The sequence below is a fragment of the Taeniopygia guttata genome, chromosome 37, assembly GCF_048771995.1.
Source record: "Taeniopygia guttata chromosome 37, bTaeGut7.mat, whole genome shotgun sequence".
In the NCBI taxonomy this organism is placed as follows: domain Eukaryota; kingdom Metazoa; phylum Chordata; class Aves; order Passeriformes; family Estrildidae; genus Taeniopygia; species Taeniopygia guttata.
The window spans coordinates 994,505-1,008,110 of NC_133062.1; the positions used below are offsets into that span (position 1 = coordinate 994,505).

At 61.8% G+C, this 13,606-nt stretch overlaps 1 protein-coding gene across 1 annotated transcript; it reads left to right on the plus strand.

Annotated features, from left to right (window-relative positions):
• Positions 1–1,867: 1,867 nt before the first annotated feature.
• On the plus strand, positions 1,868–9,618 carry LOC115491814 (epithelial membrane protein 3-like). Its single transcript, XM_072921490.1, has 5 exons — positions 1,868–1,967; positions 2,990–3,073; positions 5,306–5,408; positions 8,011–8,151; positions 9,407–9,618. The coding sequence occupies exons 2-5, from the start codon at positions 2,996–2,998 to the stop codon at positions 9,586–9,588; spliced, it is 504 nt and encodes a 167-aa protein (XP_072777591.1). The 5' UTR covers positions 1,868–1,967; positions 2,990–2,995; the 3' UTR covers positions 9,589–9,618.
• Positions 9,619–13,606: the final 3,988 nt, after the last annotated feature.

Sequence of the window (13,606 nt, forward strand, 5' to 3'; positions counted from 1 at the left end):
GGACCCCAAAAACGGGTCAGGGACCCCCAAAATGGGTCTGGGACCCCCAGAGACCCCCCGAGAGCCGCCGCGGCCTGGGGGCACCCCAAAATCGGGTCAGGGACCCCCAAAAACAGGTCAGGGACCCCCAAAACGGGTCTGGGACCCCCAAAAATGGGTCAGGGACCCCAAAAACGGGTCTGGGACCCCCAAAATGGGGCAGAGACCCTCAAAAACGGGTCAGGGACCCCCAAAAATGGGTCAGGGACCCCAAAAACGGGTCAGGGACCCCCAAAAATGGAACTGGGACCCCCACCCATATCCCAGGGACCCCCACCCGTGTCTGTGGGACCCCCACCCGTGGGTAGGGACCCCCCCCATTATCCCAGGGACCCCAAAAATGGGTCCGGGACCCCCACCCGTGGGTCTGGGACCCCCAAAAGTGGGTCTGGGACCCCCCACCCATGTCCCAGGACCCCCACCCATGGGTGCCCCCCCCCCCCACCCTCTGCCGTTGATCCTCGAGCAGCTCCAACCGGCGCTGGGCCTTGTCCATCTGGGGTGGGGGGCACTGAGACCCCAAATCCTGACCGGACCCCCAAAATCCCATCCCAGCCCCCCAAATCCCCCCAAATTCCATCCCAGACCCCCCAAAATTCCCTCCCAGCCCCCAAATCCCATCCCGGACCCCCCAAAATTCCATCCCAGCCCCCAAATCACCCCCAAATTCCTGCCCAGCCCCCCCCCAAATCCCCCCAAAATTCCACCCCAACCCCCCAAATCACCCCCAAATCCCATCCCAACCCCCCAAATTCCCTCCCAGACCCCCAAAATTCCACCCAACACCCCCAAAATCCCATCGCAGCCCCCCCAAATCCCATCCCAGACCCCCAAATCCCATCCCAGACCCTAAAATTCCTGCCCGGACCCCCCCAAAATCCTGCCCGGACCCCCCAAATCCCATCCTAGACCCCCCAAATTCCATCCCAGACCCCCCAAAATCCTGCCCGGCCCCCCCCAAATCCTGCCCGGCCCCCAAATCCCCCCCAAAATTCCCTCCCAGCCCCCCAAATCCCCCCAAATTCCCTCCCAGACCCCCAAAATCACCCCCAAATCCCATCCAAGCCCCCAAAATTCCACCCAACCCCCCCCAAAATCCCATCCCAGACCCCAAAATCCCCCCAAATTCCCTCCCAGACCCCCAAAATCCTGTCCGGACCCCCAAATCTCCCCCAAAATCCCATCCCAAACCCCCAAAATTCCCTCCCAGCCCCCCAAAACCCCCCCAAATCCCATCCCAGCCCCCCAAATCCCCCCAAATCCCATCCCAGCCCCCCAAATCCCCCCAAATCCCATCCCAGACCCCCCAAAATCCCCCCCAAATCCCACCCCCCCCTCCCGTACCCCCCAGAATTCCTCAATGTGGTCCCGGACCCCCCAAATCTCCGCCCCCCCCCCCCCAATTTCCCCCCCCGGACCCCCCAAATTTCCCCGCGCGCGCGCGGACCGCGGTCACGTGACACCCGCGCCGTTGCCATGGCGCCGTTGCCAGGGGGCGTGGCCTCCACTCAGCGAGAATCAACCAATCAGAGACCGGGAGGAGCTCGGGCGCGCAGCCAATCACAAACAGGGCGCGGTCCCCGCGCCAAGAGCCAATCAGAAGCTGTTATTTACCCCTAAGCCACGCCTTTCTCTTTCTCGACCAATCAGAGCGCAGCGCGCCACGGGGAAGGGAGGGGGGAAACCCAAAAAACCTCCCAGCCAATCAGAGGCTGCCAAAGTTTTCCGCCAATCAGACGCCCCCCCAAAAAGCAGCAACCAATCAGAAGGCAGGATTTGGCGGTGGGCGTGGCCAGGGAAGGGTGTGACCGTTTGTGGGTGTGGCCATGGTGGGTGTGGTCACTTGGGGGCGTGGTCTGGGCTGGGGAGGCCACGCCCACTCCGGCACGGCCCGAGCGGAGCTGCGGGAGAGGCGCGACCCCAAAAAAGTGGGTGGGGGAGATTTGGGGGGGCTCTGAGTGGATTTTGGGGGGATTTTGGGGGGGTTTGGGAGGATTTGGGGGGGTTTGGGGGGATTTGGGGGGGTTTTGGGGGGATTTGGGGGGATCTGAGAGGGTTCGGGGGGGATTTGGGGGGGATTTGGGGGGATCTGAGGGGGTTTGGGGGGGTTTGGGGTGGGATTTGGGGGGGTCTAGGGGGCTCTGAGAGAGTTCGGGGGGGATTTGGGGGGGTCTGAGGGGATTTGGGGGGATTTGGGGGGGATTTGGGGGGCTCTGAGGGGGTTCGGGGGAGATTTGGGGGGGTTGTGAGAGGGTTTGGGGGGATTTGGGGGGGATTTGGGGGGATCTGAGGGGGTTTGGGGGGATTTGGGGGGATTTGGGGGGATCTGAGGGGGTTTGGGGGGATTTGGAGGGACTTTGGGGGGATTCGGGGGGGATTTGGGGGGCTCTGAGGGGGCTCGGGGGGGATTTGGGGGGGATTTGGGGGGGGTTTGGGGGGGTTTGGGGTGGGTTTTGGGGGGATTCGGGGGGGATTTGGGGGGCTCGGAGGGACTTTGAGGGGGTTTGGAGTGGGATTTGGGGGGGCTCTAAGAGAGTTTGAGGGATTTTTGGGGCTCTCGGGGGGTTTTTTAGGGGGCTGTGAGGTTTTTGGGGGTCTCCACAGGAGTTTTTGGGGGATCCCGGGGGGTTTTTAGGGGGCTGTGGGGGATTTGGGGTTTTTTTGGGGGTCTCTAGAGGTATTTTTGGGGAGCTCCAGGGGGTTTTTAGGGGGCCGTGGGATTTCTGGGGGGGTTTTGAAGGGCTCCAGGGGTGTTTTTGGGGTGCTCCCGGGGGGTTTAGGGGTGTTTTTTTGGGGTGCTGTGGTGTTTTTAAGGGGATTTTTGGGGTGCTCCCGGGGTTTTTGGGGTTCTATGGGTGTTTTGGGGGTTCTAGCGGTGATTTTGGGGTTCTCGGGGTGTTTTTGGGGTGCCCCGGGGGGGTTTTTGGGGTGCCCGACCCCCTCTCCTCAGCCCCCCATGGAGCTGCTCCCGGCCGCCGTCAGCGCCCTTCACCTGCTGGTGCTGCTGCTCCTCTTCCTCGCCACCCTCGGCAAGGTGGGACCCCGAAAAACAACCCTGGGACCCCCAAAAATACCCTGGGACCCCCAAAAATACCCTGGGACCCCCCAAAACACCCCAGGGACCCCCCCAAAATATCGCTGGAACCCCCCAAAAAACAGACCAGGGACCCCCAAAATATACCTGAGAGCCCCAGAAACACCCCAGGGACCCCCCAAAAAACACCCCAGGAACCCCCAAAAATACCCAGGGACCCCCAAAAAACACACCAGGGACCCCCCAAAATTCTCTCAGACCCCCAAACCCAGAGTGGGACCCCCCAAAAAATCCTGGGACCCCCAAAATATCCCTGGGACCCCCCAAAAATATCCCTGGGACCCCCAAAAATACCCAGGGAACCCCAAAACAACCCAAGGACACCCAAAAATACCCTGGGACACCCAAAAAACAATCCTGGGACCCCCAAAAATATCCTGGGAACCCCCAAAAAAACTCAGGGACACACAAATATTCCTGGGACCCCTCCAAAAACACACCAGGGACCCCCAAAATATCCCTGGGACCCCCTAAAAAAACCCAGGGACACCCAAAAAAACCCTGGGACCCCCCAAAACAACCCAGGGACACCCAAATATTCCTGAGACCCCCCAAAATGTCCCTGGGACCCCCAAAAATACCCAGGGACACCTAAATATCCCTGGGACCCCCAAAAAACAACCCTCGGACTCCCAAAATATCCCTGGGACCCCCCAAAATTCTCTGGGACCCCCCAAAATATCGCTGGGACACCCCAAAAAAAATCCTGGGACCTCCCAAAATATTCCTGGGACCCCCAAAACAACCCTGAGAACCCCAAAATGTCCCTGGGTCCCCCAAAAAAACACACCAGGGACCCCCCAAAACATTCTTGGGGCCCCCAAAATATCCCTGAGACCCCCAAAACAACCCAGGGACACCCAAATATTCCTGGTACCCCCAAAAAACACACCAGGGACCCCCAAAATAGCCCTGGGACCCCCAAAAAAACAACCCTGGACCCCCCAAAAAACACACCAGGGACCCCCAAAATATCCCTGGGACCCCCAAAATATCCCTGGGACCCCCAAAAATACCCTGGGACACCCAAAAAACCACCCCAGGAACCCCACAGAACATCCCTTTTTTGGGGTGTTTTTGGGGTTTGTTTTTGGGTTTGTTTTTGGGATATTTTTGGGCTGTTTTTGGGGATTTTTTGGGGTGTTTTGGGGATATTTTTGGGTTGTTTTTGGAGGTGTTTTGGGGGTGTTTTTGGGATATTTTGGGGGTATTTTTGGGGTGTTTTTGGGGTGTTTCTGGATTTGTTTTTGGGGTGTTTTTGGGATATTTTTGGGGTATTTTGGGGGTGTTTTTGGGGGTCTTTTGGGTTTGTTTTTGGGATATTTTTGGGGTGTTATTGGGGGTGTTTTTGGGATATTTTTGGAGGTGTTTGGGGCATTTTTTGGGGGTGTTTTTGGGGGTGTTTTTGGGGTATTTTTGGATTTGTTTTTGGGATATTTTTGGGGTGTTTTTGGGATATTTTTGGAGTGTTTTTGGGGTGGTTTTGGGATATTTTTGGATTTGTTTTTGGGGTGTTTGTTTTGGGGGTGTTTTGGGTTTGTTTTTGGGGTGTTTTTGGGACATTTTTGGGGTGTTTTTGGGGGTGTTTTTGTGATATTTTTGGGATATTTTTGGGGTGTTTTTGGGATATTTTTGGGGTGTTTTTGGGGGTGTTTTTGGGATATTTTTGGGGTGTTTTTGGGATATTTTTGGGGTGTTTTTGGGTTTGTTTTTGGGGGTGTTTTGGGGCATTTTGGGTTTGTTTTTGGGATATTTTTGGGGTGTTTTTGGGTTTGTTTTTGGGGTGGTTTTGGGGGTGTTTTTGGATTTGTTTTTGGGGGTGTTTTGGGGGTGTTTTTGGGGTGTTTTTGGGGGTGTTTTGGGGGTGTTTTTGGGGGTGTTTTGGGATATTTTTGGGGTGTTTTTGGGGGTGTTTTTGTGATATTTTTGGGATATTTTTGGGGCTGTTTTTGGGGTGTTTTTGGTATATTTTTGGGGTGTTTTTGGATTTGTTTTTGGGATATTTTTGGGATGTTTTTGGGATATTTTTGGGGTGGTTTTGGGATATTTTTGGGGTGTTTTTGGGGTGTTTTTGGGATATTTTTGGGGTGTTTTTGGGGATGTTTTGGATTTGTCTTTGGGGGTGTTTTTGGGGTGTTTTGGGGGGTCCCTCACCCCTCCCGTGCCCCCCAGGGCTGGTGGGTGCTGCCGGACTCGCAGGCGCTGAACCTTTGGTTGGACTGCGCCCCCCAAAACCTCACCCGGGGCTGGGAGTGCCGCAGCCTCGGCCTCAGCCGTGAGTGGGGGTCCCGGGGGGTCCTGGGGGGCTTTGGGGGGCATCCTGTGGGGGGTTTTGGGGGGCTCCTGGAGGGGTTTTGGGGGTCCTGGGGGGGTTTTGGGGGAGTTCCCTTGGGGACCTGGGGGGTGCTGGGGGGTCTTGGGGAGTCCTGGGGGTCCCTGGGGAGGTTCTGGATGTGTTTTAGGGGGTCCTGTGGGGGTTTTGGGGGGGTTTTGGGGGTCCTGGGGGGGGTTTGGGGAGGTCTTGGGGGCTCCTGGGGTGGGTGTGGGGTGTTCTGGGGGGGTTTTGGGGGTCCTGGGAGGGTTTTGGGGAGGTCTTGAAGGGTCCTGGGGGGTTTTGGGGGAGATCTTGGGGGTCCTGGGGGAGATCTGGGGGGTCCTGGGGGCTCCTGGGGAGGTTCTGGATGGGTTTTGGGGGGTCCTTTGGGGGTCCTGGGGGAGATCTGGAGGGGTTTTGGGGTGTCCTGGGGGGGTCCTGGAGGGTCCTGGGGAGGTTCTGGAGGGGTTTTAGGGGGTCCTATGGGGGTTTTGGGGGGGGTTCCGGGTGGTTCTGGAGGGTCCTGGGGGGTCCCTGGGGAGTTTCGGGGGGGGGGTTGGGGGTCCTGGGGGGGTTTTGGGGGCTCCTGGGGGGGGTTTGGGGAGGTCTTGGGGGCTCCTAGGGTGGGTGTGGGGTGTCCTGTGGGGTGGGTTGGGGGTCCTGGGGGGGTTTGGGGAGTCCTGGGGGTCCCTGGAGGGTTCTTGGAGGGGTTCTGGAGGGGTTTTGGGGAGTCCTGGGGGTCCCTGGGGGGGTTTTGGGGAGTCCTGGGGGTCCCTGGGGGGGTCATGGGGGGGTTTTGGGGGGGGTCTTGGGGCTCCTGGGGTGGGTGTGTGGCATCATGAGGGGGGTCTTGGGGGTCCTGGGGGGGGTTTGGGGGCATCTTGGGGGTCCTGGGGTGGGTGTGGGGTGTCCTGGGGGGAGTTTTGGGGGTCCTGGGGGAGTTTGGGGAGTCCTGGGGGGTCCTGGAGGGTTCTTGGAGGGGTTCTGGAGGGGTTTTGGGGTGTCCTGGGGGGTCCTGGGGAGGTTCTGGAGGGGTCTTGAAGGGTCCTGGGGGGTCCTGGGGGGGTTTTGGGGGGTCCTGGGGGGGTCCTGGGGGGGTCTTGGGGGTCCTGGGGGGGTTTTGGGGGCATCTTGGGGGCTCCTGGGGTGGGTGTGGGGCGTCCCGGGGTGGTCCTGGGGGGGTCCTGGGGGGGTTTTGGGGAGGTCTTGAAGGGTCCTGGGGGGTTTTGGGGGGGGTTTTGGGGGCTCCTGGGGGGGGTTTGGGGAGTCCTGGGGGGCCCTGGGGGGGTCCTGGGGGGTTTTGGGGGTCCTGGGGGGTCCTGAGGGGTTCTGGAGGGGTTTTGGGGTGTCTTGGGGGTCCTGGAGGGTCCTGGGGAGGTTCTGGATGGGTTTTGGGGTGTCCTGGGAGGTTCTGGATGGGTTTTGGGGGCTCCTGTGGGGGTTTTGGGGGGTCCCGGGTTGTTCTGGAGGGTCCTGGAGGGTCCCTGGGGAGTTTCTGGTGGGTTCTGGGGGGGCTCTGGGGCAGTTTTGGGGGGTCTTGGGGGGGTCTTGGGGGTCCTGGAGGGTCCTGGGAAGGTTCTGGAGGGGTTTTGGGGTTTCCTTGGGGGTCCTGGAGGGTCCTGGGGGGGTTTTGGGGTGTCCTGGGGGGGTTTTGGGGGAGTTCCTTTGGAGACCTGGGGGGTCCTGGGGGGTTTTGGGGGGGTCTTGGGGGTCCTGGGGTGTCCCTGGGGGAGATCTGGGGGGTCCTGGAGGGTCCTGGGGAGGTTCTGGATGGGTTTTGGGGTGTCCTGGAGGGTCCTGGGGGGGTTTTGGGGTGTCCTGGAGGGGTCCTGGGGGTTCTGGATGGGTTTTGGGGGGGTCCTGGAGGGTCCTGGGGAGGTTCTGGAGGGGTTTGGGGGGGTCTTGGGGGGTCTTGGGGGGTCCTGGGGGTTCTGGATGGGTTTTGGGGGTCCTGTGGGGGTTTTGGGGGGTCCCGGGTGGTTCTGGAGGGTCCTGGGGGGGGTCCCTGGGGAGTTTCTGGTGGGTTCTGGGGGGTCCTGGAGGGGTTTGGGGGCATCTTGGGGGTCCTGGGGTGGGTGTGGGGTGTCCTGGGGGGTGGGTTGGGGATCCTGGGGGGGTTTGGGGAGTCCTGGGGGGTCCTGGAGGGTTCTTGGAGGGGTTCTGGAGGGGTTTTGGGATGTTCTGGATGGGTTTTGGGGGGTCCTGTGGGGGTTTTGGGGGGTCCTAGGTGGTTCTGGAGGGTCCTGGGGGGTCCCTGGGGAGTTTCTGGGGGGGTTTTGGGGTGTCCTGGGGAGGTTCTGGATGGGTTTTAGGGGGTCCTGTGGGGGTTTTGGGGGTCCCGGGTGGTTCTGGGAGGTCCTGGGGGGGGTCCCTGGGGAGTTTCTGGTGGGTTATGGGGGATCCTGGGGGGTTCCAGGGGTGTCCTGGGAGGGTTCTGGGGGGATTTGGGGGGGGGCTGTTCTCACTTTTGGGGGGCTGTGCTCAGTTTTTGGGGGGGTCCATGCTCAGTTTTGGGGGTCCATGCTCATTTTCGGGGGTCTGACGGGGCCCCGCCGCCCCCCAGCGCTGCTCAGGGGGGTTCAGGGGCTGATGGTGACGGCGCTGCTGCTCTCGGCCTTCGGCCTCCTCCTCTTCCTCGGGCAGCTGCTGGGGGGGCCCCGCGGCCGCCTCTTCCTCCCCGCGGCCGCCGCCCAGCTGCTGGCAGGTCTGCACCCCAAAATCGGGGGTCCCCAAAACCCCTGGGACCCCCTAAATCCCATGGGACCCCCCCAAAAATCCCATAGGACCCCACAGAAATCCCCTGTCACCCCAAAAATCCCCTGCCACCCCCAAAAACGGGGGTCCCCAAAACCCCTGGGACCCCCAAAAATCCCCTGGGACCTCCCAAAAATCCCCTGGGACCCCCCAAAAATCCCCTGGGACACCCCAAAATCCCCTGGGACCCCCCAAAAATACCCTGGGACCCCCAAAAATATCCTGGGACCCCCCAAAAATCACCCTGGGATCCTCCAAAAATACCCTGGGACCCCCAAAAATACACTGGGACCCCCAAAAATACCCTGGGACCCCCCAAATATCCCCTGGGACCCCCCAAAAATACCCTGGGAGCCCCAAAAATACCCTGGGACACCCCAAAAATACCCTGGGACCCCCCAAAAATACCCTGGGACCCCCAAAAATCCCCGGGGACCCCCCAAAAATACCCTGGGACCCCCCAAAAATACCCTGGGACCCCCAAAAATACCCTGGGACACCCCAAAAATACCCTGGGAGCCCCAAAAATACCCTGGGACACCCAAAAATACCCTGGCACCCCAAAAATTCCCTGGGACCCCCCAAAAATACCCTGGGATCCCCCAAATTCACCTGGGACACCCCAAAACCCCTGGGACCCCCCTTGTCACCCCCCACCCCCAGTGTCACCCCCGGTGTCACCCCCACCCCGTGTCCCCCCCCAATGTCACCCCCCAGTGTCACCCCCCCCTCCGGTGTCACCCCCGGTGTCACCCCCACCCCGTGTCCCCCACCAATGTCACCCCCCCGGTGTCACCCCCCACCCCCAGTGTCACCCCCCAGTGTCACCCCCCATTGTCCCCCCCCGTGTCACCACCCCCAGTGTCCCTCCTGGAGTCCCACCCCGTGTCCCCCCCACCCAATGTCACCCTCCTGTGTCACCCCCCCATTGATGTCACCCCCACGTTGATGTCACCCTCCCATCAATGTCACCCCCACATCGATGTCACCCCCACATCGATGTCACCCCCACGTCGATGTCACCCCCACGTCGATGTCACCCCCACATTGATGTCACCCCCACATTGATGTCACCCCCACATCGATGTCACCCCCACGTCGATGTCACCCCCACGTCGATGTCACCCCCACATTGATGTCACCCCCACATTGATGTCACCCCCCCCATCAATGTCACCCCTCTGTCCCCCCGGGTGTCCCCACAGGGCTGTCGGCGCTGATGGGGGCGGGGCTGTTCCTGGCCAGCGGTGACCACCCAGGGGTGCTCAGTGACCACCCTGGGGTGCTCGGTGGCCGTCCCGGTCACTGCCCGGTGCTGGCCGGGCTGGGCGGGGCCCTGGCGCTGGTCAGCGGGGGCGGATACCTGCGGCTGAGGGGGCGGGGCTGAGCCTGCCACGCCCACCTGGACACGCCCACTGGACACGCCCAATGGACACGGCCAATGGACACACCCAATGAATAAACCCAATGGACACGCCCAATGGACACACCCAATGGACACACCCAATGGACACACCCAATGGACACGCCCAATGGACACACCCAATGATACACCCAATGGACACGCCCAATGGACACACCCAATGGACACACCCAATGGACACACCCAATGGACACGCCCAATGGACACACCTAATGGACACGCCCAATGGACACGCCCAATGGACACACCCAATGGACACACCCATGGACACACCCATGGACACACCCAATGGACACACCCAATGGACACACCCAATGGCATCATCAGCCTCATGGGCATGGCCGGCAAAGTCAGTGACGTCATTGGGAGGCCGCGGGCGGCCAATGGCAGAACAAACATGGCCAATGACGTCACCGACAGGATGGGCGTGGCCAATGACATCATCAGCATGGGCAATGATGTCACTGACTGGATGGGCGTGTCCGGTGATGTCACTGCAGCCGTGTCAACATGACCGATGACATCATCAGTGTGGCTAATGACATAATCTGGGGTCTCTATGGGTCTCTATAGGGTTTCTATAGTCTCTATAGGGTCTCTATGGGTCTCTGGGTCTCTGTGGGTCTCTATAGGGTCTCTATGGGTCTCTGTGGGTCTCTATAGGGTCTCTGGGTCTCTATAGGGTCTCTGTGGGTCTCTATAGGGTCTCTATGGGTCTCTATAGGGTCTCTATGGGTCTCTATAGGGTCTGTATGGGTCTCTGAGTCTCTATAGGGTCTCTATAGGGTTTCTATGGCTCTCTGTAGGGTCTCTATAGGGTCTCTATGGGTCTCTATGGGTCTTTGGGTCTCTACAGTGACTCTATAGGGTCTCTATGGGTCTCTGTGGGTCTCTATGGGTCTCTGGGTCTCTATAGGGTCGCTATGGGTCTCTATGGGGTCTCTATGGGTCTTTATAGGGTCTCTATAGGGTCTCTATGGGTTTCTATAGGGTCTCGGGTCTCTATGGGTCTTTGGGTCTCTATAGGGTCTCTATAGGGTCTCTATAGGGTCTCTATGGGTCTCTATAGAGTCTCTATAGGGTCTCTATGGTTCTCTATGGGTCTTTGGGTCTCTATGGGTCTCTATAGGGTCTCTATGGGTCTCTATAGGGTCTTTATGGGTCTCTATAGGGCTCTATGGGTCTTTATGGGATGTCTATGGTTCCCTATAGGTCTCTATAGGGTCTCTCTGTGGGTCTCTATAGGCTCTCTATGGGTCTTGGGTCACTATGGGTCTCTGGGTCTCTATAGGGTTTCTATAGGGTCTCTGGGTCTCTATAGGGTCTCTCTGGGGTCTCTATAGGATCTCTGTGGGTCTCTACAGGGTCTCTATGGGTCTCTATAGGGTCTCTATGGGTCTCTATAGGGTCTCTATAGGGCTTTATGGGTCTCTACAGGGTCTCTATAGGGTCTCTATAGGTTCTCTATGGGACTCTGGGTTTCTATAGGGTCTCTATAGGTCTCTATAGGGCGCTATAGGGTCTCTATAGGGCGGCTTTGGCCACGCCCCTCCCTATAAGCCACGCCCCCACCGCAACCCCGCACGAGGCAGGGGGCGGAGCCTCGCCCAGGCCGCGGCCAATCAGAGGCCGGCGCGCGGGGCGCCCCCAGCGGCCGCGCGAGGAGGAAAAAGGGCGGGAAAGCGCTGAGGGGAGCGGGGATGGAGGAGGGCGGGAGAGACCCCAAAACTCCACCAGGAGACCCCAAAACCTCCCTGGGGACCCCCAAACCTCCATCGGGACCCTCCCGGACCTGAACAAGAGGTTCTCCATCGATGGGTGAGGCTTTGGCTCCGGGGTCTGGCCATGGCGGGCTCCCCTCGTTGCGCTCCCCTCAGGCTGAGGGTGCCAAGATGGCGGGCGGCCGCCATTTCCCTCACCCGCCTGCCCTGATGCCACCGTGGGGATCTCGGCACGGCTCCTGTCCCCTCCGTGTCCCTTGTCATCCTCGCTGCTGCTGGCGCCGTCACCCAAGCGTGGCCCTGGACTGGAAGCAGCTGCTGGGCAGGTGATGGACGGGGCTTGGGCAGCGCCTGGGGCAGCGGCGCGTGGAGGAGTGTCCCCACACTGTCACCTGGGCTTGTCCCCATCTGTCACCTGGTCCTGTCCCTTCTCCTGTCCCCAGCAGTCACCTGTCCCTGTCCCCACACTGTCACCTGGTCCTGTCCCCACACTGTCACCTGGGTCTGTCCTCAACTGTCACCTGGGCTTGTCCCCTTTCCTGTCCCCACACTGTCACCTGGACTTGTCCCCAACTGTCACCTGGGCCTGTCCCCTCTCCTGTCCCCACACTGTCACCTGGCCCGGTCCTCACACTGTCACCTGGCTCTGTCCCCAACTGTCACCTGGGCCTGTCCCCATCTGTCACCTGGGCTTGTCCCCTCTCCTGTCCCCACACTGTCACCTGGGCCTGTCCCCACAGTGTCACCTGGCTCTGTCCCCACACTGTCACCTGGGTCTGTCCTCAACGATCACTTGGGCCTGTCCCCTCTCCTGTCCCCAGCTGTTACCTGGCTCTGTCCCCACACCGTCACCTGGCCCTGTCCCCTCACCTGTCCCCAGCTGTCACCTGGACTTGTCCCCACACTGTCACCTGGGTCTGTCCTCAACTGCCACCTGGGTCTGTCCCCTCTCCTGTCCCCACACTGTCACCTGGGCCTGTCCTCAACTGTCACCTGGCCCTGTCCCCACACTGTCACCTGGGCTTGTCCCCATCTGTCACCTGGGCTTGTCCCCAACTGTCACTTGTCCCTGTCCCCACACTGTCACCTGGCTCTGTCCCCACACTGTCACCTGGGCTTGTCCCCATCTGTCACCTGGGTCTGTCCCCTCTCCTGTCCCCAGCTGTCACCTGTCCCTGTCCCTCACCTGTCCCTGTCCCTGTCCCCATCCCCTGAAGTGTCCCCGTTCCTGTGGCCACCATAACCCTCCCTGGGATCTCCTGCCCCACAGCTGCCCCACACACCCCCAAACCTGCCCCACACCCCGGGACCGGTACCGCAGGGGGCGTGTCCGGTACCGGAGGGGCGTGTCCGGTACTGCAGGGGGCGTGTCCGGTACCGGGAGGGGCGGGGCCGGTACCGGGAGGGGCGGGGCCGGTACCGCAGGGGGCGGGGCCGGTACCGGGAGGGGCGGGGCCGGTACCGGGAGGGGCGGGGCCGGTACCGGGAGGGGCGGAGCCGGTACCGGGGGGCGGGGCCGGTACCGGAGGGGCGTGTCCGGTACCGCAGGGGGCGGGTCCGGTACCGGGAGGGGCGGGGCGGTACCGCAGGGGGCGGGGCCGGTACCGGGAGGGGCGGGGCCGGTACCGCAGGGGGCGGGGCCGGTACCGGGAGGGGCGGGGCCGGTACCGGGAGGGGCGGGGCGGTACCGCAGGGGGCGGGGCCGGTACCGGGAGGGGCGGGGCCGGTACCGCAGGGGGCGGGGCCGGTACCGGGAGGGGCGGGGCGGTACCGGGAGGGGCGGGGCCTGTACCGCAGGGGGCGGGGTGGTACCGGGAGGGGCGGGGCCGGTACCGGGGGGGCGTGTCCGGTACCGGGGGGGCGGGGCCGGTACCGGGGGGGCGGGGTCGGTACCGGGAGGGGCGGGGCGGTACCGGGAGGGGCGTGGCCAGTATCGAGAGGGGCGTGTCCGGTACCGGGAGGGGACGGAGCCGGTACCGCAGGGGGCGTGGCCAGTACCGGGAGGGGCGTGGCCAGTACCGGGAGGGGCGGGGCGGTACCGGAGGGGCGTGTCCGGTACCGCAGGGGGCGGGGCCAGTACCGGGAGGGGCGGGGCGGTACCGGGAGGGGCGGAGCCGGTACCGCAGGGGGCGGGGCCAGTACCGAGAGGGGCGGGGCCGGTACCGGGAGGGGCGGGGCCGGTACCGGGAGGGGCAGGGCGGTACCGGGAGGGGCGTGGCCGGTACCGGGAGGGGCGGGGCCGGTACCGGGAGGGGCGGGGC

What these genes read in the sequence shown, in the direction of transcription:
- LOC115491814 (XM_072921490.1), top strand. Translation starts at nt 2,996, where the DNA reads ATGGAGCTGCTCCCGGCCGCCGTCAGCGCCCTTCACCTGCTGGTGCTG. An exon ending in TCCTCGCCACCCTCGGCAAG is followed by an intron (nt 3,074 to 5,305) that starts GTGGGACCCCGA and finishes CGTGCCCCCCAG; the next exon opens with GGCTGGTGGGTGCTGCCGGA. An exon ending in CGCCGCCCAGCTGCTGGCAG is followed by an intron (nt 8,152 to 9,406) that starts GTCTGCACCCCA and finishes GTGTCCCCACAG; the next exon opens with GGCTGTCGGCGCTGATGGGG.